General features: G+C 48.8%; 14 protein-coding genes across 14 annotated transcripts; 6 read left to right on the forward strand and 8 right to left on the reverse strand.

Moving 5' to 3' along the window:
* Positions 1 to 251: 251 nt before the first annotated feature.
* Positions 252 to 2,350, forward strand: TrAtP1_007636 (uncharacterized protein). The gene is made up of 3 exons (XM_014092486.2): positions 252 to 459; positions 515 to 600; positions 736 to 2,350. The coding sequence occupies exons 1-3, from the start codon at positions 372 to 374 to the stop codon at positions 2,260 to 2,262; spliced, it is 1,701 nt and encodes a 566-aa protein (XP_013947961.1). The 5' UTR covers positions 252 to 371; the 3' UTR covers positions 2,263 to 2,350.
* A 69-nt stretch (positions 2,351 to 2,419) lies between these two features.
* TrAtP1_007637 (uncharacterized protein) lies at positions 2,420 to 3,838 on the reverse strand. The gene is made up of 3 exons (XM_014092487.2): positions 3,455 to 3,838; positions 3,176 to 3,264; positions 2,420 to 3,101 (listed from the first exon to the last, which is right to left on the reverse strand). The coding sequence occupies exons 1-3, from the start codon at positions 3,738 to 3,740 to the stop codon at positions 2,769 to 2,771; spliced, it is 708 nt and encodes a 235-aa protein (XP_013947962.1). The 5' UTR covers positions 3,741 to 3,838; the 3' UTR covers positions 2,420 to 2,768.
* A 471-nt stretch (positions 3,839 to 4,309) lies between these two features.
* TrAtP1_007638 (uncharacterized protein) lies at positions 4,310 to 6,004 on the reverse strand (the record flags this gene model as incomplete). Its single annotated transcript, XM_014092488.2, has 1 exon — positions 4,310 to 6,004. The coding sequence occupies one exon, from the start codon at positions 6,002 to 6,004 to the stop codon at positions 4,310 to 4,312; it is 1,695 nt and encodes a 564-aa protein (XP_013947963.2).
* Positions 6,005 to 8,708: 2,704 nt separating this feature from the next.
* TrAtP1_007639 (uncharacterized protein) lies at positions 8,709 to 8,921 on the reverse strand (the record flags this gene model as incomplete). The annotated part of the gene is made up of 1 exon (XM_066113610.1): positions 8,709 to 8,921. One exon carries the CDS (start codon positions 8,919 to 8,921, stop codon positions 8,709 to 8,711), a length of 213 nt encoding a protein of 70 aa, XP_065969696.1.
* Positions 8,922 to 10,967: 2,046 nt separating this feature from the next.
* TrAtP1_007640 (uncharacterized protein) lies at positions 10,968 to 11,832 on the forward strand (the record flags this gene model as incomplete). Its single annotated transcript, XM_014092489.2, has 2 exons — positions 10,968 to 11,150; positions 11,227 to 11,832. The coding sequence occupies 2 exons, from the start codon at positions 10,968 to 10,970 to the stop codon at positions 11,830 to 11,832; spliced, it is 789 nt and encodes a 262-aa protein (XP_013947964.2).
* A 25-nt stretch (positions 11,833 to 11,857) lies between these two features.
* On the forward strand, positions 11,858 to 12,308 carry TrAtP1_007641 (uncharacterized protein; the record flags this gene model as incomplete). The annotated part of the gene is made up of 2 exons (XM_066113611.1): positions 11,858 to 11,989; positions 12,054 to 12,308. The coding sequence occupies 2 exons, from the start codon at positions 11,858 to 11,860 to the stop codon at positions 12,306 to 12,308; spliced, it is 387 nt and encodes a 128-aa protein (XP_065969697.1).
* Positions 12,309 to 12,610: 302 nt separating this feature from the next.
* Positions 12,611 to 14,834, forward strand: TrAtP1_007642 (uncharacterized protein). Its single transcript, XM_014092490.2, has 3 exons — positions 12,611 to 13,583; positions 13,669 to 14,251; positions 14,329 to 14,834. Exons 1-3 carry the CDS (start codon positions 13,202 to 13,204, stop codon positions 14,495 to 14,497), a joined length of 1,134 nt encoding a protein of 377 aa, XP_013947965.2. The 5' UTR covers positions 12,611 to 13,201; the 3' UTR covers positions 14,498 to 14,834.
* A 479-nt stretch (positions 14,835 to 15,313) lies between these two features.
* On the reverse strand, positions 15,314 to 16,494 carry TrAtP1_007643 (uncharacterized protein). Its single transcript, XM_014092491.2, has 2 exons — positions 16,016 to 16,494; positions 15,314 to 15,874 (listed from the first exon to the last, which is right to left on the reverse strand). Exons 1-2 carry the CDS (start codon positions 16,212 to 16,214, stop codon positions 15,819 to 15,821), a joined length of 255 nt encoding a protein of 84 aa, XP_013947966.1. The 5' UTR covers positions 16,215 to 16,494; the 3' UTR covers positions 15,314 to 15,818.
* Positions 16,495 to 16,800: 306 nt separating this feature from the next.
* On the reverse strand, positions 16,801 to 17,084 carry TrAtP1_007644 (uncharacterized protein). Its single transcript, XM_066113612.1, has one exon. It carries the CDS (start codon positions 17,040 to 17,042, stop codon positions 16,806 to 16,808), a length of 237 nt encoding a protein of 78 aa, XP_065969698.1. The 5' UTR covers positions 17,043 to 17,084; the 3' UTR covers positions 16,801 to 16,805.
* Positions 17,085 to 18,050: 966 nt separating this feature from the next.
* TrAtP1_007645 (uncharacterized protein) lies at positions 18,051 to 18,614 on the forward strand (the record flags this gene model as incomplete). The annotated part of the gene is made up of 1 exon (XM_014092492.1): positions 18,051 to 18,614. The coding sequence occupies one exon, from the start codon at positions 18,051 to 18,053 to the stop codon at positions 18,612 to 18,614; it is 564 nt and encodes a 187-aa protein (XP_013947967.1).
* Positions 18,615 to 19,069: 455 nt separating this feature from the next.
* Positions 19,070 to 19,820, reverse strand: TrAtP1_007646 (uncharacterized protein; the record flags this gene model as incomplete). Its single annotated transcript, XM_014092493.2, has 2 exons — positions 19,070 to 19,633; positions 19,707 to 19,820. 2 exons carry the CDS (start codon positions 19,818 to 19,820, stop codon positions 19,070 to 19,072), a joined length of 678 nt encoding a protein of 225 aa, XP_013947968.2.
* A 553-nt stretch (positions 19,821 to 20,373) lies between these two features.
* TrAtP1_007647 (uncharacterized protein) lies at positions 20,374 to 21,702 on the reverse strand. The gene is made up of 4 exons (XM_014092494.2): positions 21,218 to 21,702; positions 21,002 to 21,105; positions 20,745 to 20,922; positions 20,374 to 20,666 (listed from the first exon to the last, which is right to left on the reverse strand). The coding sequence occupies exons 1-4, from the start codon at positions 21,590 to 21,592 to the stop codon at positions 20,484 to 20,486; spliced, it is 840 nt and encodes a 279-aa protein (XP_013947969.1). The 5' UTR covers positions 21,593 to 21,702; the 3' UTR covers positions 20,374 to 20,483.
* Positions 21,703 to 23,184: 1,482 nt separating this feature from the next.
* Positions 23,185 to 24,963, forward strand: TrAtP1_007648 (uncharacterized protein). Its single transcript, XM_014092495.2, has 3 exons — positions 23,185 to 23,557; positions 23,628 to 24,426; positions 24,504 to 24,963. The coding sequence occupies exons 1-3, from the start codon at positions 23,516 to 23,518 to the stop codon at positions 24,611 to 24,613; spliced, it is 951 nt and encodes a 316-aa protein (XP_013947970.1). The 5' UTR covers positions 23,185 to 23,515; the 3' UTR covers positions 24,614 to 24,963.
* Positions 24,964 to 26,751, reverse strand: TrAtP1_007649 (uncharacterized protein). The gene is made up of 3 exons (XM_014092496.2): positions 26,640 to 26,751; positions 26,177 to 26,588; positions 24,964 to 26,128 (listed from the first exon to the last, which is right to left on the reverse strand). The coding sequence occupies exons 1-3, from the start codon at positions 26,689 to 26,691 to the stop codon at positions 25,198 to 25,200; spliced, it is 1,395 nt and encodes a 464-aa protein (XP_013947971.1). The 5' UTR covers positions 26,692 to 26,751; the 3' UTR covers positions 24,964 to 25,197.
* Between the last annotated feature and the right edge of the window lie 831 nt (positions 26,752 to 27,582).

Genomic DNA, 27,582 nt, shown 5'->3' on the forward strand with positions numbered 1-27,582 from the left:
CCGCTATCAATGTCCCTCCTTCAGAAAGGAGGGGCAGCGCAGGCCTTACCAGGGTAAATTTCACGGCCCCTAAACGCTTGCCCAATCAGGGCCTGCAGCGCTGTGGCTTTGGGCTCTGAGCGCTGTAAGAGCTGCGCGTTGGGTCTTATCGTAGCGCGGCGCCGGAGCTTGGAGAATCTCTGCTTCCGGCAAAAAAGTCGAGGGGCAGCGGGACAGGTGCCGCCATTACTGAGCTTCGCAGCTTTGGCTAGGTAAGCCAGGGTCGAGTCCTCAAGGCAGAACTTCTTGATATCCTCCACTCTTCCCCCCCATTCCCATTTCATTCCCTTCTCTCCTCGCAAGGCTGCACAGACGGTCAAGCGGCTTAGATCATGTCTGCTCTATTCGAACAGCCCCGGAACGGGACCCTCTTCCTTGGCGGCCAGAAGATTTCGGGATCCGATATTCGAGACCAAAATGGTGCGTTGGACCGTTTGTGATGCCTGGGATGGATCCATTAACTGATTGAGCATAGTTCTGGCAACACAAGCCATTGCTAATGTGGTGAAGAGCTCTTTTGGCCCCAGCGGCCTCGACAAGATGATGGTTGACGATATTGGCGTGAGTGCATACACCGACTACCCCTGCCCCTCGATTCGTGTTTTCGAGAGGCTTCTGCCCCTATTCCGACGGCAAAGCAAGCAATACAGACAAAATATAGAATCGCGACGCTAACTTACACTCTGCTGCGAACAGGATGTTACGGTAACAAACGACGGTGCCACAATCCTCACCCTCCTCGATGTCGAAGACCCCGCCGGAAAGATCTTGGTGGACCTGGCTCAGCAGCAGGATAAGGAGGTTGGCGATGGCACAACATCAGTTGTTCTGATCGCCGCCGAGCTGCTCCGAAGGGGTAACGAGCTGATGAAGAACCGCATCCACCCTACCACCATCATCACCGGCTACCGACTTGCCCTGCGGGAGGCCATCAAATTCCTGAGCGAAAACGTCAGCATCAAGGTCGACAACCTCGGCCGAGAATCTCTCCTGAACATTGCCAAGACATCCATGTCCAGCAAAATCATCGGTGCCGATTCCGACTTCTTCGCGGACCTGGTTGTCGACGCCATCCAGGCGGTCAAGATCACCAATAACAAGAACGAGGCCAAATATCCCGTCAAGGCCGTCAACCTCCTCAAGGCGCACGGAAAGAGCGCTCTCGAGTCAGTCCTGATTAAGGGTTACGCTTTGAACTGCACAGTTGCTTCTCAGGCTATGCCCACCCGTGTTCAAGATGCCAAGATTGCCATCCTGGATATGAATCTGCAAAAGGAGAGGATGAAGCTGGGTGTCCAGATCACAGTGGATGACCCCCAGCAGCTGGAGGCCATCCGTGCTCGGGAGTCTGGCATGATTATCGAGAGAGTGGAGATGATCCTCAAGGCCGGTGCCAACGTTATCCTTACGACCAAGGGTATCGACGACATGGTACTGAAGATGATGGTCGAAAGGGGCGCCATGGGTGTTAGAAGATGCAAGAAGGAGGATCTGAGACGAATTGCCAAGGCTACTGGCGGTACCCTCTTGAGCACACTGTCTGATCTGAATGGCGACGAGAAGTTTGAGCCATCATACTTGGGACACGCCGAAGAGGTTGTCCAGGAGCGCATCTCGGACGACGAGTGCATTCTGATCAAGGGCACCAAGGCCCAGTCCTCCGCCTCCGTCATCCTGCGAGGCCCCAACGAATACTCCCTGGACGAGATCGAGCGATCAGTCCACGACTCTCTGTGCGCCGTCAAGAGGACGCTAGAAAGTGGCAGCATCGTCCCCGGTGGCGGTGCCGTCGAGACCGCCCTGCACATCTACCTTGAGGAGTTCGCCGGCACTGTCGGATCCCGCGAGCAGCTCGCCATTGGCGAGTTCGCCCAATCTCTCCTCGTCATCCCCAAGACCCTCGCTATCAACGCCGCCAAGGACGCCGCTGAGCTTGTCGCCCAACTACGCTCCAGACACGCCCTGTCACAGCGCGTCCAAGAGGGCGACGCCAACGAGGACGAGAAGTCGATTGCCAAGAAGAAGAGCTACAAGAACTACGGTCTGGACCTCACCAAGGGCAAGGTCGTTGACGAGATCAAATTGGGCGTTTTGGAGCCTAGCATGAGCAAGGTCAGACAGCTGAAGAGTGCGGTCGAGGCTTGTATCAGCATCATGCGGATTGACACGCTAATTAAGCTGGATCCGGAGCAGATGGAGGAGGATGATGGCCATGGACACTAATCTTTGTGATTATATATGAGAAAGGATTCTTGGGGGATTATCTGGGTATGAAAGAATAGATAAAAAAGAAATAATTTTCATATGCCTCAAAATTGTAATATCTTGTCTGTAAACAAATCAGTCCCAGATTTCACTTCTCAGTCCAGCTTCCTGCTTTAGTATAATATTTTTATTTTATACAATGCTGCACATGGCTCACGTCTAAGAAACAAGGAATTTGTGTCCCATTCCCAGCAACATGAGACGCCCGTCTCTCCTTCATTCAAGCGCATCCCATCCCACTATAGACTTTGACCGCCCAGAGAGAATCTATGGTTTTTTTCTGATAAATTCCACGACGAATTATAATTTTTAATTTCCCCGGGAGCTGTCTCTCCTCGCCCATTTAGTTTTCTCGCAGGGCCTCTTCATCGATACTGTTACATCGTTTTTTTCCGCGACAGGACAGTTCCCTCCTCTCCCGTCTCTTTTCTACCCCTTCAGACTTTGCACAGAGTTCGCGCTGTTTAACCGATGATAAGCTTGTCATCCTCGGGGAAGTCGTACTCGGGGATCTCCAGGTTCAGAGGTGCGGGGCCCTTTCGTATCCGGCCAGAGATATCGTAGTGGGAGCCGTGGCAAGGGCAGAACCAGCCACCATAGTCACCAGCCTCGCCAATGGGTACACATCCCAAGTGGGTGCAGACACCCAGCATGACCAGCCACTCGGGGCGCTTGACACGGTCCTCATCGGATTGGGGGTCTCGGAGGGAAGTGATGTTGACTTTGTTGGCCTGGTCGATCTCGTCCTGGGTTCGGTGGCGGATGAAGACGGGCTTGCCTCGCCATTTGATAATGACCTAAACAAGAAAGAATTGGTCAGCTTTGGAGCACGTCAAGGTTGAAGAAATTGAAAATTGCAGGGTGTGCTCACGTTCTTGCCCTCGGGGATGGTGTTGAGGTCGACCTCGACCTTGGCCATGGCCAAAACGTCAGCAGAGGCGGACATGTTGACGAGGAATTCTACAGAGCCCCACGTGTTAGCTTCAGCTTTCAACTTGCAGCATTCAAAGCACCCAATTGCTTCCAGCCAGCTCCCAAAAGCTCCAATGGCTATTCACAGCTCAAGGTAGCTCTCCAAGGTTTCCCAATCCCTTCCAAATCCAACACCCCACCTCCCACAAATGAAAGCCTATCAAACACTCAAACCCACCTTGAACAGTGCTCTTGGCTCCAGCGGCGGTGATGGCGCCCATTGTGCCGACCATGAAGTACGAGAAGAGCTTGTTGGAGGTCTCGCTGCCCTTGGACATGTACTTGCTGAAGTCGGGGATCTTGTTGGCCTTGGACTCGCCCTTGAAGGGACTGGTGTATGAGGCTGCTCCGGGAGCAGGGGCGTCGGCCTGGCGCACAGCAGTCGAGCTCAGCGCGCGCACAGCGGGCTTGGCCACGGCGGCCGAGCGCACACACAGGCGGGAAGCAGTTGCGAGAGGCGCCATCGTGAAACACTGCGGAAGAGGACAAGGAGAGAGTCGACGGTGGTGGTTGGTTTTGAGGTCTTTTCGCCCGTTTGCTTGGCTGGGACTGTCTCTGGGGCTAAACTGGGTGCGATGAATTGCCGAAAGTTTTGGTGGTGGCCTGAGGCTGCAACGGTCCAATTGCGCAAAAAAGTGCCTGTGATGGAAATTGGGCGGCGCTGATTCGTCAAAGGCTGGATTTTTTTTAGCGGAGCCCCGGCGTCCCGGTCTGTTCCGCTAAAAATCGACTGATGCCGGCCTAGAGAGACGGAGCTGAGTAGATCACTGGGTGAAATCTATAAGCGCAGCTTATATCTGGAATAAATTCATGCTCTTGTCTTAGTATTCTAGCAAGCTTCCTATATGTAGTGTAGACTTTTCTCAATGTTTAGATTACTTATATCGAGTCCTTGTTTTCCTCTCCTTGTCGCAGTATAAAAAACTGGCACATTGTAAATCAGCACAAGCACTGAAATACAGAATGTATATTCCCAAATCTGCATATGCCTAACCAACTAATAAAACCAAATATTCACAGCCCTGCGTAGCATTCATTGATGAGGTGGCGGAGGTGGTGGGGGAGCCTGGCCATTCCACCCCGTCTGTCCGGTTTGCGCTTGAATCTGGCTCATTAACGCGGCAAAGAAAGCGGGATTGACAAATGCTCCAGGGTCAGATGCCTGGCCTTGACCTTGGGCAGATCCAGGCCAGCCTGGAGGCGGTGGCGGTACCGCAGGAATACCACTTTGTTGGCCAGGCGTGGGCTGTGGCCATCCGGGAACAGGAAATCCAAACTGAGGAAGAGAGGGTACCTGGCCGGTAGGAAGAACTGGATTGAAGTTCCATGAACTGCCTGTCGAGGCAGATGCTTGAGGAGATTGGTTGTTGTTCTGAGGAGGGAGAGAATATCCATCTCTGGGTTGGTTATAGCCTCCCCTGCCACCGCGACCTGAACCTCTCCCTCGATTGCCTCGTCCTCGAGAGTCTCCCCTCCGACCTCCTCGCTGGAAGCTTGATCTAGGAGCAGGCTCGTAATTCTCAGCCTGTGGAGCGCCGGTACCATAGCCTGCAGGTCTAGCAAGCGGCGTATATAGCCCGTCATCCTCATCATCATAGTTCAAGCCCCCATCGGCGGACATTTCCTGGCGCAGAGGATGAGGATGCTTCCCCTCCTTTCCACCGCTGCTCTTCCACTTGTCCTTCTTCTTCTGCTTCAGTGAGCGCTTGTATTCCGCTTCTTTTTCGTCGTCTGAAAATTCGATTTCTTCATCAGCAATTTCTTCATCGTGGAGATTGCTGGCGTCTGAGCCCTTGAGGTTTTTCAGAGGCTCTGTGAAAACGTATGACGCGTGGTCGACGGGATAGAAGACTTTTGCGCCAACCTCTAGTCCAAGCTCCTTTACTTCCTCTGCTGAGTTGAACATGACTGTGTACATCGGCTGCAGTACTTTTCCAATTGTTTCTGCAATAACACCAATGACTACTCTCTCTGAATTGCACAAGACAGACCCGCTGTCTAGAACTTGGTATTCTCCTGGAGTGAATGCCTTGACAAGCATGATGTTTTCGACAATGTGTTCTATAACTCCGAGCTCTTCTATAGCCATTTCGGGAGTAATCGTTACTTCTGGCTTGGGAATGATTTCCTCGGGAATCTCATTCTTTGTGCGCACGTACCCAGATCCAGATGATTTCCCTCTATCACCCTCATCATCTGAGCCACCTTCTGTCTCCATGAGTATCCTAGCTGTCTCTTCGATACCCAGAGGCTCATAGCCTTCATTATCAGAATCGTCGTCGTCGGATGATGAATCGGAACTGCTTGAGTCGGATGATTCATATGGCGAGGAATCTATCTCCCATTCTGGGTGCTCGCTCTGGTCGGGCTGTAGAGGCACTGGATCTTGCTCGCCTGCTGGCAGTTGCTGACGTGTTTCGGCATTTTCCAGGCCACCAAGGGCTGCTTCGAGAGCAGACGTTAAGGATGGTGGGCTTCCAGGCTTATCAATCGACATATCATCTGATGTAGCGTGAACGGTAGGCTGTTCGGAGCCTGTTGTCTTGGCTTCTTCGTTGTGTGTTTCTGTTGCCACTAATGCTGGTTCTTCTATAGGTGGATTTGCGTCTTGCATTTCTTTGTCTTCCTCCGCTGCGCTCGAAGCCACAGTGGGAAGATCGGTCGGCAGAGGAGGTAGAACTTCATTGAGTTTCGCCTGGCCTAGCCCAGGAATCTGGAAGCCTGACATCGTAGCGACGATGTTGCACGGCGCTTGGAAAGAGGGTGTGGAAAGTGTTGCGAGGTGCTGATGACAGAGAGGAGGGTTGTCTCAGTTGTAGACTTCGCGATATACAGGCTCGCCGTGTAAAGGTAATAAATGCTCGCCGTTCATATATAGTTCTGATAGTTTTGGCAAAGTGTCAGTGGTGTATGTAGAACAGAAGAGTTGCTCTGCGAACTGATAAAAAAAAATCCAGGTGAAGATAAGGAGTGGGGCCAGGACCGGCTCTAGCGCGGTCTTCACCGAACTTCACCGAATACTCTAGGGTAGCAGTATTCAACCAAAAAAAACCAAAAGTCGACAAAAAATCAGCACATTAATCCAGATAAGATACACGACTTGCAGTGTTTTTGAGTATTGTCTATTGATCGTGCGTAAAATGGCAGTTTTTGAGACGATTGCTATTGACACTGTACGTCTGCCCGCAGATGCAAGGTTATACAGTAATTGATTAAGAAGGCAATTGAAATAAAATATGCTGTACGCTTGGCAACTCTAGATAGCCGATCTAATATCTTTCTCCTGTTGAACTACTTGGTTGACATTCGTACCTATTAATATTATCTGAGCATGTTGAAACGCCACCATCTCCTGCACTTCTCTTTGTCGCTATTTCCGCCGCAGCCTCAAGAGTCTCGTAGTGTGTCTCAACATCGAATCCGGCGTCCACTAGTAATCGACTAACCACACAGTATTACTTGGCTTGTTCTGCTTCTACTACATCAATTGACTTATGCCGTAACCATGTCAAACCCTGCGCTGTGTCGAAGTCAACGCTATGAACCTTCCTTAGGTCTGGAACAATGGCTTCCAAGCGAACGACAGGTATTTGGAGAATAGTGTGTTCTCGGATATGCGCAGACAAAAACGATAAATAGCGCCCCTGGTTGCGTGGAAATAATTATGCCCGAAGTAATAGATAAAGACTCCTGGAGATGGGACTTCAGTCATTGTTATTCCGGCTGGAGGAAACAGAATTCGCCTCTGGTTGGCGTAGTAAAAACTATGGCCGAAATGATATACGATGACCCTAGAGATGGGACTTCGGTTATTGTTTTGCCAACTCGAGGAAACAGAATTCGCGGTAGCAGCAACAGTGTCTTCAAATGTTTTCCAACGTACAGAACCATTCAAGCGAGTATTCCAAGCCTATTACCACAGATATGGTCCATATCGCCGAGTGGATGGGTGAAAGACGCCAATTCTGGGATCTGGGACCCCGATCTTGGTTTTGCCAATTGAATTGAACAGTAGCCACGGTAGCTGCAGTAGCTGCAGTAGCCAGTTCAAACTCGTCCCAACATATAGCGACCATTTATAAGGTAGTAAAAACCGAGGTCTTTATCAATGACCGTGTCACCCAGGATGCGCATCCTAGCACAATGAACTTCTGTATTGTCCGGTGATTCGCCTCATGGATTTGCTAGGCCTTGACAAGATTCAATGTCTAGATGCTGAATTTCCTTATACAGTTGAGCATAAGGGCACGATATGTTCTCGCTGTCCCGGAAACCGGGTAGGTATTGCTATACACAACTACACAACGATTAGGGAAAAAAGAATTACTGTGATCCAAAATGCGGCGCCAACGGAGAGACATCTGCGAGAACAAGAAAAGATTCCTCATTTGATACACTAACGAGACCAATCAAAGCTGGTAGCTGTCCAGTTATTGATTTTGGGCAGGTTTCAGTAACCATACCAGGATCAGTCTGACCGACTGTCTGAAACGGACCATCGTGTTGGTCGTGATAAATCAGCCAGCTACACAATATCAACAAGGTAATAACACCTGGGAGCGCAGGGTGCTGATGAGATTCCAGAAGCATCGTTGGTAAGGATATCGTATAGCCATGAGTTTGCACAATTTATATATGCAACAATGCCGCGAACGATGATTGATGGGATTCCAAAAGCTGTGTCCACATTGGCCTCTGCAGCCATATAAGCCGGAGTACGCCTAGCATAATATGAACCAGGCATAACCAGGGCCAGGCCCGATAGAACCGCAAGCAGCTGGGCTAATTATTCTGGGGTGTAAAAGCCAAGGCCAACTTTGTTGAATATCTGGTATGTGATGTCGGCAGTGAACATCGAAGGCATACCGGTGGCCGTTGCAGCTCTTGGAATTACATGTACTCCTAGGATTCAATCCAGCCGGGCGCACCGAGCATCAGCACGACACAGCCCAAAAAGTTGGAAGCAAGCGCCTATGCCGTTTCTTCAGGCGTATAGTAGCCTCAACATTCTCGTAGTGAGTCTTGGACCCAAACCCAGCGTCCACCAGTGATCATTCCACCCAGATATCATGCATCCTGGCGCAATAAACTTCCGTACCGCCGTAATTCGCCTCGTAGATTTGCTAGGCCCAGACAGGATTCAATGCGTGGATACTGAACTTCCTTCAGGTGGAGCACAAGGGCATGAAAACTAGAGATATTCTCCTGGATATAAGTCGACAAAAAAACTACATTGTCTCCTTGATTGAAGTGAGAGAAATCGAGAGGCAAATGATAAGCGAAAACTCCGGGATATAGGACCTCGATCGTGTTTCCATCAATGGAGCGGGGGGGATTTTAGGAGCCAACTTAATCGTACTGATGTAAAGAGCCCGCTCCAGTGAGTATGTAAATGCCGTTGCCAGAGTATCATATAGATATACTAGATTCAACTAGAATAATGGCAGGAACCCCAGTTCACAAATGTCGATTTCGTCTGTCTGGAGGTCGCCATTCGACGCCACCAGTTTTTGGACCAGGGATGCCTGTGAAACTGCCATCATCGGGACAATCTCAGGAATCTCTGACCAGAAATGTCTGATCTGTTCAAGGTCGCCATTTGAAGTCGCCGGTTTATCCACAAGGGCTGCCTGCGATACTGGCATGATGAGAACGACAGCAGGGCGTGTCGGTGATGCGACTCATGACATCCACAGTGAGCAGCGAGGGGATACCGGTGGCCTTGACAGTTGAGTTAGACTTGGTGGTAAACAAAGCAGGTTTGAACATACCGAGATCACAGCGTCTTTGGACCCGCCATACTGCTAGTATAGCGCCAGGCCCGCGAAGGTTGAGTATAGTCCATGCATGGGGTATATCTGGGACATGATCCCGAAACCAATTGACTGGGGAATTACAACAAGGCTCAATGCAATTCCGGCGACAGCGTCTTCCCAAAGGTATAGCCAGTCGTATGACAAGAGCCAAAGTAGCAACGGTAGGAGTGTGAATAGGAGTTGGACGATGGCTAGCAGACTGAGGACATTGTGCTAAACCTACTTTCTGATTGACGAAGGTGTCAGGGGTGAAACCAGCCTCCACCAGTGATCGTCTGGCCTAGAAATCGTCGCTGAAGCGATGCATAAAGACACCTGGATATGGCACCAGAGTCTTTTTTTCTGCTCACTGGAGGAGCGAGACATATTTCTTGAAAACTGTCCCAACGTACGGGGACCATTCAAGCGAGTATGCTAGTCCCGTTGTGAGAGATACAATCCATATGAGTGGGCGGGCGAGGAACGGAAATTCCGGTAGAGAATTGTTGGTCGAGGCAAGCTGATGAACATTAAGTAGATCACGATACCGGCAAGTGAAGCGATGGGAGTATAGGCGAAGACCCCCATCAGGAGATGAAGGGCCATCACCACCATCAAAGCGGCGCTGGAGTGCTGGAGATGTAAAGAAGTGGAGATTGTTGGCTAACGGCAATGGAATACATTGAAAAGAAAAATGTTGGAAAGTTGGAAAAGAAAATGAGACATGTTGGTTTGAGAAAAGTTGGGGGGCCATAAGTTTGGTGGCATATCGCTTGCTGGTAACAAAAGATTGGAACTTTTACTTTGAGATTACGCAGCCGAGGCAAAAATGCCATCCACAGCAAGTCAGGCCGCAAGACAAGGATGTAAGCTTTCTACCTACACGTGAACTATATAACCGAGCGTCATATATGATATTAATCTAGCTATCTATTTAGGTTGATACCCTCGACTGACCTGGGCATCTTGGATTAGAGCTTGGACAAGTCGAATTGATACCTAATTTGATCAACTCCATGTCCGACACAGCTACAGTCAATTCAACTTCATTTTTTCGCAAAGGATGAAATGAAACTCGATTCCCAGCATATTTCGTAAGGTTGCTAGCACATTGTTCGGTTAGAAGCATTCTATATCTCCAAAAAATAAGGTTAGTTTTCTATTATTAGAGTTAAATGTAAGGTTTATGGCCTTATTTTCTCTCGCAAAAGTTTTTTTCTTATCTGGCGACGCAAAGTTTAAATAGGTAGGAGTCAAAACGCCACGGCCGCGCCCCCCTTTATTGGCTTCTTTTCCACTTCCTCTCCCTTTCCTTTCATAATACGCGCAGTGGCTTTGATGCGATAGCAAACGCTTTCACAGCCACTCGCGGGATGAGACCACGACAGGTGACCTTGATTGGCTTGTGTAAACTAAATTAGATGTAACTGGATAGGTAGAGTGAATTCACATAAATCTGTCAATCGCCTATGCAGGGTGGATAGTTTTGTGAGCGTCATGTAGGGTGAAAAAGTAGTAAGAAGAAATTAATTGGTCCCAGTAATCAGTTGCGAAATATGATGTTTGTTTATCAAGTGCAAATCTATCCTTTCTTTGCCAGTGTTCCAAACTCCCCTAGATGTACTATATACGTGCGGGCCTGTGAGATCACTTATAAAACCTTAATCAGTTTAAGAGAACGTGTCCTCACAGCTCGAATGTCTCATCATGCTCATTCGGCGATTAAGACGATTTTACCGCGCGGTGCTTTCCAAATTAAATAGCTAGACAATGGCTGATATTGGAGGACGCTGATGAGTAGATTAGACTCCCTCCTCTTTCTAGTACTCTTCTAACTTCCACCTTCCTCTTTTCCCCGAAACGCCATTCCAGGCTATACGGCAATATCCATTCAAAATGAAGTTTTTGCATACATTTATTCTGGCTGCCTTCATGCTGATGGCCCTTGTCAGTGGCCAATTCAGCAAGGAAGACAAGACCAACCACGTCATAGCTGGAGAGCCAGCTAGGTATCTCATCGCATTGAGCCCTGAGATACAAAGATGGGTAACTGACGAGGAAAAATGGGAGCTTAAGCTGGTATGTTTCTTTGCATGCCATCATCAGCCCCCTAAATCAATATTCCATTACTGACTCTTCCCCAAATCCGATATAGAGCGGGCATAAGTTCATGGATATCACCGGCGCACAAGATTCAGACTCAGCAGTGGTTAATACCCAAAGCCCATGGGATATCCCTGTCAGATTTCCTTCGAAATGTGTGATGCAAGAGCAAGTGAAAGAGCTGGCAGGCAATCTATCCAAAGATGCGCTGCGGGAAAATCTCCATAAGCTGAACGGATTTTACAACCGCTACTACAAATCCGACTATGGGCGACAGTCATCTGAATGGGTCCTAGAAAGAGTCAGGGATATCATCAAGGAGGCTGGCGCCGACGGTGCCGTGACTGCTGCCCCCTTTACCCAGCCGTGGCCTCAGATTTCGACCATTGCCAGAATCCAAGGTCGGACAAATGATACCATCATCATCGGCGCGCACCAGGACTCTCTCACTATTACCCCTTATGATACTTCCAAGCTACCGGCTGCTGGCCCTGGCGATGATGGCAGTGGCGCAGTTACCATCATGGAAGTCTTCAGGACTTTGCTCATCGCCAAGGACGTCGCTGGGGGGGCTCATGCAGAACACTGTAGAGTTCCATTGGTACAGCGCCGAATCAGTTGGACTTTTGGGCAGCCAGGCAATCTTCCGCTCGTATAGACAAGAGGGACGCAAAGTCAAAGCCATGATTCAACAAGATATGGTAGGCTACATTCATGGAGCTTTGAATGCCGGTAGTAAGCCAGAGAGCCTCGCTGTCGTCAGAGATGTCACTCATTTTGACCTCAATGCGTTTATCAAGACAGTCATCGACGAGGTAACTTCTTTTCCAAACGTCTCGTAGCATCTGCTTGACTTTCATTGCTGATATCTATCTCTAGTATTGTGATATTCCTTGGATCGATTCAAAGTGCAGTTTTGCTTGCTCTGCCCATCACGCCGCAGCGCAGGCCGGTTATCCTTCTGCATTTGTCACTGATTTCAAGGATCCAGCTTTTGATCATAAAGATGAGCATGTTGAGACTCGTCATCTTCTCAAGTATATATCATACGATCATATGCTTCAGCATGCAAAAATGTCTTTGGGCCTAGTATATGAGCTTGCGCACTTTAAATTCTCCAACGTCACATCTTAGCCAGTATCTAACCAAATAGCCACTAAACACATTTGAGAAGAAAGGTTTTTCATTCACATTATTAGTTTCTTGCGTGCCTTTTTTTATCCTTTCATTTTCTTTGTCGACAGATGTTCAAGTAATCATTACCGCTACCTACCGGTAGCTAAAATGCTGGATAACAAAATCGGGATGCTAGATGACTTTCCCCTTTGTAATTGGTGACGAAAATATCCTGACTTGATTCTTAGCATTTCCGTTTCAAGAAGTCGTAATTTGTAACTTGGAGAAATATCTCATGCTTCCAAATCTATTACAAGGACAGATTAAATTCTTTTTACTGCATTAGAGACATGGTGCATCAAACGAGGGATCTTATTTTCTTGTTCTCGCAGAAGCCTTACGCCATGCTCAGCCACGTTGGGTCCAACAACGCCAAATCATCTTAAATCGCTTATAAGTGTTTAGGAAAATGTTTTCACGCCGCTGATAGAGTTCTCCGCCGATGACTCAACAACGCAACCCTGGAGCAATGAAAAGGCCGCCTATACGGAAGGTTGTTCATACCCAAAGCTTGGCACTGCATTCAAGACCACTGGCCGAATTTACCGGGCCAGTAAATCTCCCCTCATGGCTTGCGCTTGGGATATGATTGGCTGGAGATAGGGGGGATGGAATCGCACTGTGTGAGGAGGGAGCATCAGCCTTGGACCTGATAGAGGAAGACGGGAAGAGTCAGCGTGACTGATACGGCACCGCATTGCATACATTGGCGGCATCCGAGCCTCCATCTTCCCCTAATTGACCGGCCAAGGTGCAGCTCCAACAGAGACAGACAGACTCCATCTCGCGCGGGCAAAGAATCACCTGTATCATCGACATCATCGCCATCATCACCATCATCACCCATCACCATGGCCATATACAGCGCTGTCCCGCCGCCTCCTGAATCGCCGCCTCCCAACCAGGCAACGGCCAACGACATCTTCCCTGCCACTGCAACATCCAACGCTGCCATCGACATCGAAGCCTGGACTATCTCGGCGCTCCAATCGCTCAGCGTCTCGCCCATCGCTCGCGCCACCGGATCTCCTCTGACGATTCCCCTCGATGCCCTCCAAGCGCCCTCCAAGCGCTCAATCAGCCGCCAGCAGGTCACGATAGTGGCTTCTTCGGCAGAGGCGGCCCTTGTAACGCCTCTCCGTCGACCGCCCTCTGCGCGAGACAGCCAGAAGCGCAGGGAAGCCATCCTCAAGGGCAAGGAAGGTAGCCGGCAGCGTCGGCGATGGGAGAATGGTACGCATTAAGCCACTGCCGCTGCTAAGCCCTGGTTCTCAAGGCACATGTCAAACACAGGTCGCTGATGATGAAGCTGATGCAGATCGCCTCGTGGACGTCCCCAACGTCCAGCCGCCCGAGCCCATCGATTGGGAAGTCCATCCCACGCATCCCATCCACCGAGTCCCCTACCAGCTCGCCCAGTTCTGGGATCACGGCGTCCGTCAGCGCATCCAGGACAAGACGGCCAAGCTGCAGGCCGCTCGCAAGAAGCAGCAGCTCAAGGCCGGCAGCGCCACCGGCCTTGGGATAGGGGAGGTGCCTCGCGACCTGCGAGAGTCAACCAAGCGCAGTCCGGTCATTCGGACGTGGGTCAAGGCGCTCGAGGAGCCGGTGCGGCAGTACATGGCCAACGAGCGGCAGAGGCGACGGGCCGAGGAGCAACGACGACAGGCTGGCAATGGCCGCGATGAGGACGTGGACAGCGCGGCGGAAGAGATGGACTCTGATGATGAGGAGATTGTGTTTGTGGGTCGGAATGGCAGGATGAGAGACATGCAGCAGAAGAGGGCGGCTGCGGCTGCGGCGCAGTACAGGATGGCGCACCGTGAGGTGTCACAAGAAACGGTTGATTCTGGACTGCTCTTTGATTCGTTTGGCGACGATTTAGAGACTGCTGCTTTCAAGTTAGTTGAAACCCTTTGCCCCTTTTTGCTATACATCGTATGCGTCCAAAACTAACCAAGTGCTTGCTTCCATTTAGGCGATGGCTTGCGCATGCCATTGCAGATTATTACGGCCTCACGTCCAGATCAGTTACCCTGGCCAACGCCCAAAGAGTCGTGTACGTTGGCCTAAAGCAAGCACCACGGTTGCAAAAAGCGGTTCCTCCTCTCGTACAGCTGCCACGGCCCCTGTGGGAGATTTGCTGAGCTGCAGAGAATTGTGGTTTTGAAGAGAGCAGGCTGTAGAGATTCGGGTTAAACAGGACCTCATATCTTTCATGACGCATGCTTGCTGGTGGCTTTGCCTTTTTCTTCTTCTTGGATATAATATATGACTAGACGTATATGATATTGGTCATTCATTTCTTCTAGATGATTTCGAATAGATGGGGGTGTTTAGAGGGGCTTTACATGCATTTTCTTGATTTTTTCTCAAGATTTCCTTCTTCCCTGGATGTCTATGGATATGATAACGATATCTCCTCAAGCCTACAATGTAGCCAATTTTGTTCTAGAGTGACTCCCGTAGGCCGACATCTGGAGCGGTTCAACAATAGCACATGCTAATAAAGGCAAGGCAATTTAATATGGCGCAAAATCCACAACCATCAATCGCGCAGCACGGTAAATCTTCTTTTTCTACATGTACCTAGGTACGCTGGGATGATCATTCCAGAGACCCAGATAGCTCAGCCTATAAACAGTTTTCGCTAGTATCGCAGCAAGCGGCTGGGAGGGGCAAACCAAGGCCTTTTGTTGTACTTCCCTATGATGTATCGCATATTTCCACTCGCATGCTGTAAGGATACGAGATCTAGGTGACAGGAGCAAAGCAGGGGAGAGTGAAGTGATAATACATCGAGAAAAGCAACCTAATTAGTCGTTTTAGACAGAAACATTTTTTCCAAGTTGAAAACGTTTGGAAGCCAGGGGCCAAGTACGAGGCTAGTCTCGCTACTTGGACAGTCGAACATTCGTTCTTCGTCGGCATAGTCTATCTGCCTAGATAAGTATTATAGATAGCCCTAATTTAACTTTATAGTTGTATTTTGCCAATCATGCTACACACAGATAACTACATGTATGGCTAGTTCAATATCTGCCTCTCCAAAACAACATTGAGCATCGCGATCCAAATTATAGCTTGTGAAGTAGTCGTGTTATTTGAGCGTTGTTAATATGGGATGGTTTGTGCATTCCCACGCCGGAAAGATCATGCGTTACAATCGAGCTAGACATTTCTGAGGCATCCTATACATCTCGAGTTTATCTCTATGCTAACAAGTTATCCTCCAAAAGAAAAACATCAGATCCAAGATATTATGCGCGCCAAAAAGCTCATGCTATCAGTCCTGTATTATACCGTGCTTCTAGGTTGCCTTGGGCGAGGAAGAATGGAACAGAGTTTGTTTCACATGTTATTGAATTCTATGGTTGGCTCGTAATTATACAGTAGGGAATTGCCCAAAGCGAAATGTATTGCAATGCTAGGAATCGAAACTTGTTGTTTTCTTCTTGTTCTTCGTATCTAGCCTAGGACCAGCTCGTACAGGATGATGAGCGTATTGACTATAATCAGTGGCGCTATAGACGGTATTAGCTTCGTAGCTCTGTGTGGCCCCCAAACTTTTTGGCGCAAGTAGCTGCCATTGGTAGTGTATACATGTACATGTATGTATACACAAAGAACAACAAGTAAGGGTCAGGAGAGATGGAGGAACGTACGTCTCATAACCATGCGCACACTAGCAATCAGAGCAACGAGTTTCGCCTTGACGCTGTTTGAGTCGGCGCCGGGGCCAAATGCAGGATCAAAGGTGGTCGGTGATAGGCCGATGCGCGCGAGGAAGCGGTCGTCGGAGAGGATGGCGAGGGCGTTTGTGAAGAGGCAGAGGACGTAGACGAGATTGCCTAGGAAGAACATCTTGGCGGTTACGTCTACCTGGTGTTTCCTCTCTGTGTGTGCCGCTCTCCTTTGGCTTCGGTGTTATTGCGGTTCGACCCCCTCGTTTCTTTTAACTTTCAGCAAAGTGGAGAATAGAGAATAGACGATAGATGCAAAGGCTGGGAATCGACCGTTTCAAAGGGCGGGGGCCTTGGTCGTTTTGCGATTTCAAGGAGTGGACGAAGCTGAAGCAAGCGAGTGACGGTATTGAAGCGAGTGACGATCTGATATCGCGTCCAAGCTGGCCACTTTTCGGGGGGCTGAAGCTAGTGCGATAAGGACAGCTTATCGGAGCTGGAGAGTTTGGAGTACATGTGGAGTCATGTGACTGCAATAGCTTGAGTCACAACTCGATGAGAGGTACGTACCCAACCTTGAACGGCATGTTGCTCTGGGCTTGATACACCACAAAGTAAACAAAACATCGAAATGTGTGCTTTTCACGAGATTGTAATCGCAAGGTATGATACAGCGTATATCATGCATCTTCAAGTTTCTAGTTATTTGTGAAGTATAATAAACTCGTGGTATTCGCTGGCTACAAAACAATGGATTGCTTGATATCGTGAGTCAGCTATCTATGACCATTTCCATTTCGCCTAACTCGTCCATATCACCCAATTTGACAACATCCATTGCCTCTACTTCGCCCATGTCATCGAATCTGGTATCATCCATCTCATAAACGATATCCATTTCATCTTCGGCGTCGATGATGTATACATCATCAGCGCCGTCTTCATCTCCCGTCTCATCCATCTTATCAGCCTCATCCACACTTTGTAGCCATGGCATGAGATTTGCCATTTCCGTAATAAAAGCTGCAGAATAGAATCTTGCAGCATTGTCTGAATGATTCATACAAAGTAGATGCAGTCTGTCGAGAAGATTCCGGCAGATATCAACGCCAGTCGTGTAATCGTCGACTGGCTCACTGGCTGGCTGGCCATGGAAGAAACAGGCCGCCGATCCCCCCATTGGGTACAGCATTTGTTGACCGAAACAATTCATGGCTGATAGTGCCATCTAGGAATTCCTTGGCCGTATTATTTGTAGATGGAGTAAGTGTAGCTGGGCCAGCGTATATAGCAGATTGCTGGTGGAAGAAAATCGTATGCGTGTGCTGCCGTATGATCTTGGATAAGAGCAGATGTTAGCAAAAGGCGGTGCAAATAGCAGTCTGTTTATGATATGAATTAGTCGTTGCAGGCTAAATAGAACAGTTATATTGAATAAACAAATGGAATCCTAGCTAGGCGATCTACTTTATATATGCTTCTGATCGCAAAGGTCGACTGTTCAATATTAAACTCAAGCATTTGGTCCAGAATAACATGTGTAGTAACAATGCTATGGAGTATAGCAATAATGTCTCCACTGTTCATCGTAAAACCTACACTGCGTCGAAAGGAGGCTTTGATACAGTATCATTTTAGACTTTAAGGAAAAAGCCTACCAGGTCATCGGTTTAGGTGGCCCAAGCCCGAAGTCGCATGTTGCATTGGGTAGTAAGAACATATAAAGTTCCGTTTGTACCTAGGTGGCACTTGCGAACAGCAGCCAGGTTCAGTTCTTTCTTCTTTCGCTCCATCGAACAATCCTCCCTCTCAAACGGAATCAAGCTGCGCACTCAAAAGGTATCAAAGGAAAGGGCTTCCGAGACAAAGCGCCCAAGTTTCTTTGTATTCAAAACAAATCCCATCTCTCATCTCCATTCTCGCGCTTTCTCTTGTACGTCAAATGAACAGAAAGATTCTTATGCGCCCCCAAACTAAATATCGCGCAGCTTAGATCAGAATTCTCATATCAGAAAGTATGCTCAGTCTCGCAAAAGCCTCTGCGCCGAATACCGCCAAGAAGAGGCAGTTGTATTCGAAACTTGATGCCGGCGTCGATTCTAAAAGGCGCCGATGTGAAGCCAACGACAAGGTCCGAAAATCGAACGTCAAGGCCCAAAAGTCTAACAACAAGGCCCGAAGATCTCACGCCAATACTGCAGCTCCAGCAGTCGCCTCATCCAGCTTGAAAGTAACAGAAACCCCGAGCGCCGGAAAGCAGCCCTCTGAAGAAGAGCTATGCCGCGGTCGCAGAAGATGGCGAGCTGGCAGCGAGCCGCAGGGCTGGGATGAGAAGGAGTGGCATACCGGTGATGGCATGACCGCAAGTATCGAAGACAGACCCGAGAAGCCCAAGAAGCACGATTCTAAATCTACGACAGACGCGTCGACTTCGTCTCATGATAGCGATGAGGAACATCAGCCGTTCGATTTGGCGTTTTTTGACGAATCTTCTTGCGAGAGTGAGAGAATCCAGCCATCGTCGAAAGCACTAGCGGCTAGTGTGCAAAAATTGAAAATGATCCAGCACAGCGGCAAATGAGCAGGTTCTTCACGAGCGACATTCAGTGCGGCACCCAGAAGCAGCAAAGGTGGAAAATCTCGACCATGAGGAGCGGTAGTTAGAAATCCTTGGAGTAATCGCGGGTGGAGTTTGCAGAACTTGGGATCTCAGTGTCTTCGACTCTGTGTGGGTCTATTTCGGCTGGGTATTGGGTATCATATCTTTGGTGTTTTCGGGAAAAGAGTCAGAAGCCGCATGGCGTCTTATCGGTAAAAATATCCGCATTTTTTGACGTCGTATAGCTTGGATTCATTTGTCGTAGCAGCTTTTGAAAGAGAGGCAAATATGATTTCTACCATGGCGCCTTTTTTCTTGTTATGCTTGTTGATGACTGTTGCGATTGGGTCTGCTGCGCTTAAAGTCCCATGTCGTCGTCGCTTAGATCGTCATCCATATCCTGGCCATTTTCCTCTTCCTCCTCGCGGCGCATGGTTTCAGCACTTGCACCGATTTTTCGAATGCCTTCGGCCACTCCAGTGACAAACCCCCCTGCTCTCAGCCAGCTCCATGGCCCCGACACCTCGCAGACTCGTGACGCCTTCGCCGTGGCTCTCGGGATGTGTGACTTTAGATCTCATCTTGGCAGCTCGGGCTTCTTGTAGATCTCGTAAGAGGGAGCGGACTTCAGAGGCAGATGGGATATCATCGCTGGCATGGGCGAGGAGCATCTCGGCGAATTCGAACCAGTGGTAGGGAAGAGCTCCGGCCGGAGCTGAGGAAGTGCAAGACGGTAGAAACGGCGGCGATAGTATCACGTCATCTTGGTAGGGATTGAGTCTTGTAGAATTGCCTCTGCCATCGGCTCGGACAGGCGGAGGCGGAGGGGGAGCCCAATCCTTGACGTCGACAGTCGTCTCGTATGCGACGATTTCGCGTAGGGATTCGGGATGGAGCCATGCAGGGGGCACGATGTTGGCGCGTCGCTGCTTCTTGAGGAGGATGGCGAGCCAGAGGGGCAGATCGGCTCGGTGAGGCGGCCGGAGTCGGGGAGTCGAGCCCTGGGAATTATCACAGCTGTTAGAAGGAGAAGAGCCAAGCAGTCGTAATTGGGGCTGGACAGAGCTGCCCTACCGAGAGGAGGTCAATGCTCTCGAGCCGCTGTCGTGGAACGACGGTGACGAGCTCCATTTCGCACAGAAACGCCACCTCCGAAGGCACCAGGCCCTGGGGCAGAGGCAGGGCCATTTTGCGTGTTTAGCAGCAGGCAAATGGCAATGGACAAGTACAGGCCCAACGCAGCTAATGGACGGGCGAGGTTGAAAATATCCATGCTGCCCCTCCACACTAAAAGTGCTAGAAGCTGCGGATGCTGGTTGACCCACTCGCTGTTTAGATCCAGATCCAGATCTCGCTGGGCTTTAGATCAAACGATCAAACCATACCAAGCATCTGGGGATTTTCTCTTATTGGTGAGTAAGAGCTTTTTGTATTTCGAAATCGCTTGAAGATTTCCAACATACCTAAATTATAACTTTGGCATTGATAATCGGCCCTTGGTAATTTTTTTTTTTTTTTTTTTGGCAATCCCCACGCGGGTGGCAGCTATATCTCGGGCGGCTCATTCTGATTGGATTCTACGCAAAGTATCGTCACAATGACCATATGGAGATGCAGATTAAAATTCTGAGAATCGTGAATGGATGATTGCGTTGTCTAGAACTGTCTAACATGTTTCACCACTACATGTCACGCATCTTGGAAATCACAGAGTTGCGGACTGCCATTTTTCCAACAATTGCGGGATTCTTATATGGGATTCTTGTATCTTACGTAGGCTTCTAGCATTGAGACTTTATATGATAGGTCAAATGTTTCTTGCTGGCAGATGGCCAGTCTCTCAAAACCAAATCAGAATATCCTTTTAAATCGAAACGTCATCAAAGCTGGCAACTGCGTAAAATTTGCCGTCGCGTACAGTCTCTCAGGAACGACGTCTTCTTTAGTGAAATTCGGCTCCTCAAGAGCGTCCATAACCAAGCCTCTTTTGAAAAAGGCTCCAAGAAGCTCATGTAAGGGACGGTGAAAGTAAAACTGTTACCATCTGTTAGGTTTTCTTGATGGCGTCTTCTTTTTCGAGCTGATTAGGCTTTTCACAAGCCTTCAACCTACCTGCGGCGTTTCTTGCCCAACAACGAAAACGCCTTTGCAAGGTTCGACATGTAGGTATTCATGTACAACTTTGCTAAGGAGGATTTCCTGATCGCCTGTGCGAGGGTTGATTTTGATGTCGAGGTTGCGCGAATGGGTAGAGGTGAAGAAGGCTGGATGGAGGAGGGTGGCAACGAAGCTATGAAGTTCAGCATGAAAGGAAGTTGTCTACTGGGAGAACGTTTGAAAGCAAGTTGATGAATATTCAAAACACTTACACGCCGTCCTTGTGGAGTAGTTTTAGCAGCGCATCTGCGAGGGGATCAAGAGTGGCGACATCCATAATGGCCATGTTCATGAGCACAATATCGAAACCGCCAATCTGTTTTTCTCGATTAGAACCATGGCGGTTAGCGAATGGTTCCTCAAGATGATAACCACTGCACACAGAAAAGAAAGGAAAGCAAACAGTAACGAAGACTTTAAATTATCACCTCTGCAGCCTTTTCCACGAGGGGCACAAAGTCATTCGCATCCGTCACGTCCAGCTTCCGAAAGGTAATCTTGCCAGCCCTATCTGCGTCGAGATGAGTTTTGGCCTCCTCCAGCATGTTGAATGTGCCGTCCGTGGCGATGACGCTCGCGGCGCCATTGTCTGCGAGCCAGCGCGCGCAGAGGCCGTTTCCCGTCGCCAGCTCCAGGGCAGCGCAGCCTGGTTTGCTGAGGCTGGGGCCGAGGAGGCGTCGGAGGGAGGGCTCTTGGAGGCGTTTCCAGTACTTGTTGCCGTGCTCGCCGATGCCCGAGTTCCAGAGCGACGCGTTGGTTTCCCAGAGGGAGAGGGCTTCGTTGCGGAGATGAGGGGCTGACATTGTTAATGGACAAAGATTGATGGTCAAATTTTATATCTATCTCAATTGCTTATTTTTTTTCTACGCTGATGACGGTTTGGGATTCTTAAAGAAAAGGAAAAAAGAACAGGAATTATTTCATTCGTAAGTAGGTAAAGTACATGTAAATGCGGCTAGGCATTACTGAAGGCTTTTCACGATGCTGTGTTTTTGCCGGGTGAGTCAGTCGGCGATGCAAGAGGTGATCACACTGGGAATATGCACCAATGAGGAGAAACTTGGCATCTAGATTGAGATTAGATTGCAGCGCTACTGCGGCAGCTTAAATTCTTTTTTTTTTTCCAACTCTGTCTGCCTAACAGTATTTGTCCAAGACACAAGTCGTAAGGGGAGGGGCTCGATCTCGCCATGCCAAGAGGGGCGTAGGTAGGAAACTAGCCTTGAAGAGAGACTGAAGAGATTGATGTTTGCTGCATGTGATGTTACGGAAATTAGTCCTTCTTTGAAACTGTAACTGCATTGTAGAAGAGAAGATGTTCTATACTCCTGTGCCGTATTTAGGATGAGTCCGACTATATGGCACCGGCGCCGGCCTTTATTTCCACACCCGGGGCCCGGGATGCTCTCGCTCTTTAGACCATCCGGAGCCGTATAGTATGGCAATAGGGCATCACAGCGATGAAAATAGAAAATAACAGTATTCTAGAAAGCAATATGCATCATTTCAATATTGGCTGTTCGATTCAATCTCCCGTCCGATTGAATCTTTGAGCGTCTTACAGAACCTCTACCATTTCTGCATACAGATCAAGTCGGCAATGAGATAATCCAAAGAATGCAAATTCCCCCTTCTTAAGAAGCGCTATTGAGCTAACTAGATATCTATTAATGGTATCAGTACTGGCTCTCCTACAACAAACCTTCAAATCGTCAACGGGTCCAAACAAACACCTAGCAAAGACGTTCAAAGAAAGAAACCTGATATCGCTCCAAAGCCTACTGGAGTTAGCTCGATCATTGTCTTTGTCGGCCTCTTTCTTGCCGCCCTTTGCGTTGGACTTGTACGATCTCTTTACTCCTCCTTAGCCTCCCTTATTTAAACATGCATACTTGAAATTATTCATCTCTCTAGGATCGCACCATTGGCGCCACTGCCATTCCCAAAACCACAAGCGACTTTAACAGTAGGCAGCGAAAAAAACGAGAGAACAAATTGTCGAATTACCATTAAGTCTTGAAACGTAGGCGAGAAGCATGTTTTATTTTATACAATGATAGATTTCTATCAATGAATTGACATTCGCATCTTAACTCGTTGGCTTTTTGTCATTTCTTAGCAGCGTTAGGGTAGCTCGGGTAGCAGTGGCGATGACGTTTGGTGTACATAGTTTCGTATGAGCATTCCCTTGGTGCTACGTGTAATGCTTTCCAATACAAACTCGCAAATAGATATTTATGAAAAAGCGAATAAGAAAACGGTATAATTGCTCTCTGAGAAACAGCATATTTCCACAGATGCTCGCAATCTCACTGCTACCCAAACAGAACCCCCACTCTCCGATGTCGCCTCCAACAACGGCCGCCAATCTCATGTCAAGCGTCGCATCCAGCGAATCATGGCCGCGCTGCTAGCAACCGCCATCCCGGGGAAGCGGGTCGCAGATGCGGATTACTATGGAGCGATGCTTATCGCACTAATGGCAGTGACGCGATCGCCCATCGAGGCTATCGCCATATGTCGGTCTGTTCGGGGTCGGTCCGCTGATAAGGCTGGATCATCTCGTCTTTCTGAGCGACATCGTCCTTTGTTCTTGGTGATTGGCAATCTTGCTTGGTCCATCATCGCTGCAAAAGCAGGCGACGGCTCGAAGCTGCAATCTCGACTATCCTACTATAGTGGGCTTAACGATCGAGCTGAGATAACCACAACGACATCTAGCAAAGATGGCGGACAAGGCTTCTCCTATCAAGAGTCTTCCTAGCGAAGTAAGAATGACAGACGAGTTATCAGTCGTATCAAGACTTGAATAACTAATACGTTGCATCACCACTACAGCTTCTAGCCAGTATACTGGGCGAGTTCAGCACCAAAGAGCTCCTCCCAGTCGTCACCGTCAATCGCCGCTTCTGCTCTATAGCTACCAAGATTCTACACCGACGCCTTGTCGCTTCGCCCTCACGCTCAAACCACGGCGTCATCCTCGAATGCTACCACCCAAGTGCCAAAATATCCACGCCCTATCTGCGCTGTCAATATCTCGGCAACGCCACCTGCGATGGACCCTCCATCGACGAGCGGGACCCTAGCTTTGTGGGCCTGCGTAGAATATACTCGTGCTTTCGGCCGGTTGTTTTGGAAAGTAACAGGCGCAGGAGGTTCCGCTATGGGTGGTCCGTAGAAACGATGGGAGGGAGCGTGCAGCTGCAGATTGCCGCTGACGACGAGGAAGTAGAGGACACGGCCCATCAAGAAGTCTACTTGGACGAAGGGGAGCGCTTCTCTCAGCTGTGCGCCGTGGCAAATGTCGTTGTCCACGGCTCTCGGCCGGGACTCTTTTCGCGGCACGTCAATTTCAGCGACGGCGTCATTCGCGTGTTTAGAGAGTGGCTGGCCAGCATGCTGCCCGGCCACTCACCCTCCCACGCTGAATCTGGGGCGTCCTCGTCATCGTCCGCCGCCGCAACGGAAGCCTCCATCTCGGCGGCTGGTTTGTTTTCATCAGACGATAGCCGCGTCTTGTGGGTCGACACAACAAAGAACGTTGGGATCCGATTCAGGGTGACGCCAGGGCCAGAGGCAAGGGGAACCATCTGGGAAGATGAGCCACCCATGTTTTACAATCTGACTTATGAAGGTTGGTACTAGTAGCAAATGCCCTTGTGGAGTCCACCTCTGGCTTAATGGCGTATACTGACGTTGAGTGATGAATAGAATTGGTTGTGCGGACGAGCACGCTGCTGCTGGCTATGGATGAAGCGGATGTGCAGCATGTGGCGCATTCTGGAAAAGACGTTATCATTGCTCCTTTTACGATCCTCTGAGTGTGAAGGGGAGTTGTATTTGTTACGGCGTTATTTGGTGTTGGAGTAGGATGTATGTTTGACATGTGTACTTGAAAATGGCTGACACTCACTTGAATGATGGATGCATATTCCCGTGGCAGTAACCAAAATAAAGCATTTTTCAGCCACAAAAAAAGATGAAGATCTGCACAAGGGTTAAAGTAAACAAATTTTAACCGGCGACCTATTGTCGACATGTCTTACAGCAGTATTTCTTGCTAGACATCTCAGATGCAAGAAAGCTAAATGTCTAAGGGCGGCATAGCTTACCGTATCTATTGGAACCTAAAGTTATAATTCACCTTTCTACTAGTGCTAAGAATAAATGTCTATAGTCCTAACCTTAGGCTGTATTTAGTAGTGGAAATAGTTTATATAGGGTTTTTGTTCTAGTGGTTGTATAAAGGTTTTTCCTTCAAGGGATATATAGGACGACTAGAATTAGCACCTATAGACCTGTAATTTAGGCCTTAGGCAAGTATTAAATAATTAACATTATAATTAATTATTTAATCTCAAAAGGTTATAAGAAATAGGCATTTCCTTATAGGTATCAAACCTCTCTAAGCCAGCATAGCCTTAAGAACCTTAACCTGCTCCAGGACACGTGCCCGACTAGTACCACCCTTGGATGATCTCACCTCAACACTTTTCTCATAGTCAAACGTCTGCGAAACATCCTCCTCAAACCGGCTATCAATAGCCTGTAGTTGCTCTAGTGAGAGCTCGTTCATCGGGATACCTAGCTCCTCGCTCTTGGCGACACATCGCCCAGAGATATGGTGCGTCTCACGAAAGGGTACACCCTTTCGTACAAGATAATCAGCAAGATCAGTAGCCAGCATAAATGGGTCTAGGGCAGCCCTCATCCGCTCTGGCTTAACGGTAAGGGTAGCGAGGATACCATTTGCGATCTGAAGGCTATCAGAGATAGTCTTCACATGATCCAACATGGGTTCCCAACTTTCCTGCAAGTCCTTTTGATATGTACTGGGTAGGCCCTTCTGGGTCATCATAAGGCCAGCCATGTGGCCAAATGCTCGACCAGCTTTTCCTCGCAAGCATTCTAAACCATCTGGGTTCTTCTTATGCGGCATTAAAGAACTTCCAGTGGAATAAGCATCAGCAATAGTAATAAAGCCAAACTCTGAAGAGCAATACAGGATAAGATCCTCGGCCCATCGAGATGTATGTTGCATAAGCATGCTACCCCATTGCAGAAATTCAGTGACGAAATCTCTATCACCAACAGCATTCATGGAGTTCCAGAGGAGGCCTGTAAAGCCCAGCTCCTCAGCCATCATATCGCGATCGATATTGAAGCCATTGCCAGCGAGAGCACCACAACCAAGTGGGCTCCTGTTCACACGCTTTGAAGTCTCGCGCAGCCGCTCAAGGTCGTTCGCAAAGTAAAAGCCATATGATAACAGATGCTGTGACCACAAAACCGGCATGGCACGCTGGAGGTGGGTATATCCAGGCATGATAATGCCGCTATCAAGGTCAGGAAGGTTACTAGATTTGGAGGATAATCAGACTTACACCTCGGCCTCAGCGCGGGCGGCAATAACCTCAATGAAGGCAATCAGATGGCCCTCAATCTCCTGCATCTGGTTGCGAAGCCACAGACGCATATCACAGACAACCTGCTCATTGCGACTACGACCCGTATGTAATTTGCCAGCAATATCCTTGCCAATAATCTCACTGAGCCGGCGCTCATTGGCAGTATGAATATCTTCATCATTGGGCATGATAACAAAGGTATCTGTTTCCCACTCCTTCTGAACCTCCCGGAGACCTCTCTCGATTTCAGTAAACTCGTCATTGGATATTATGCCAGATTTGGCGTTTGCGCGTGCATATGCAATGCTGCCGAGGATATCTTCCTTATATAGGAGCTTGTCGTACTGAATACTCGCATTGTATTTGTGCATGAGGGGATCGAGGCCGCCTGTCATTCTGAGGTCAGCACATTGTACTTGGACTTCCATGAAGAACTAACCTGTGAAGCGTCCACCCCAAAGCATGTTTTCTGCAGGTTTCTCAGATGCCATGATGTACTGCGTTCTTATCTGCTAGAATTGAGTACAATGATTTGAAAAGAATTAGTTCGCATCTGCTCCGATATCGTGGTCGATTTTTGCTGGATTACCTAAGAAGAGAGGAGCTCTGTGTGGTTAGGTTACGTGGGGCTTTGTGACCGGAAGAGTCAACGCGGGTAGTCACGTGATACTTGCGTCCCCGATCTCACCACCAAGTTTACTATGTAAGTGCCCAAGAAAACTTCATTTCTTTATCCGGCGCGGTCAAGGTTAGCTCTCATCTCTTCCTTGCTTTAGAATGGAAACAATTGCACCTCAGAACACTACACTTCTAGGATTATGATTCAGCGCAAAGATGACTTCTGGGTTGTTGCTAGCACCCAGAGGAGAGCACAGTCATCCTCCAATCCACCACTATAACCCCAGGGAGAAATGGAGATGCCCTGCTAGTCAGTGCAAGAGAGTAATGCCGATGAGTGAAAGGGAGACACTATTTGCGGGCCGCCACTTACGAATTGTTGGCGGTGCGGATTGCGACTTCTTAAGAGCGAACAAGTAGTACATGTAAAGATCTACAAATAGTATCGATGCAGCAAATGCAGGAAAAATGGCATTCTTCGAACAGAGACGGATAAACACTCCCTGGAATGTACCGGCCAACAATTATTTTCTTACCACAGGTGCCGCAAGTCATTCGCTAGCCTCCAAGAACATTACAAAGTCTGCGAATACTGGAGATGCTTCCGCTGTCGCAAAGACAAGATATTAGCTTCAAAAAACTCGAACACGCCAAAGCATGTTCCAAACCGCTGCCAGCTGTATGTCGTAAGCATGCAAAGTTCATGTATGCCCGCAATGCAAGATCCGTGGGAGCAAAGTCCAGATCCTGGCACATATGCGTAT

Source organism: Trichoderma atroviride, chromosome 4, assembly GCF_020647795.1.
Source record: "Trichoderma atroviride chromosome 4, complete sequence".
NCBI lineage: Eukaryota > Fungi > Ascomycota > Sordariomycetes > Hypocreales > Hypocreaceae > Trichoderma > Trichoderma atroviride.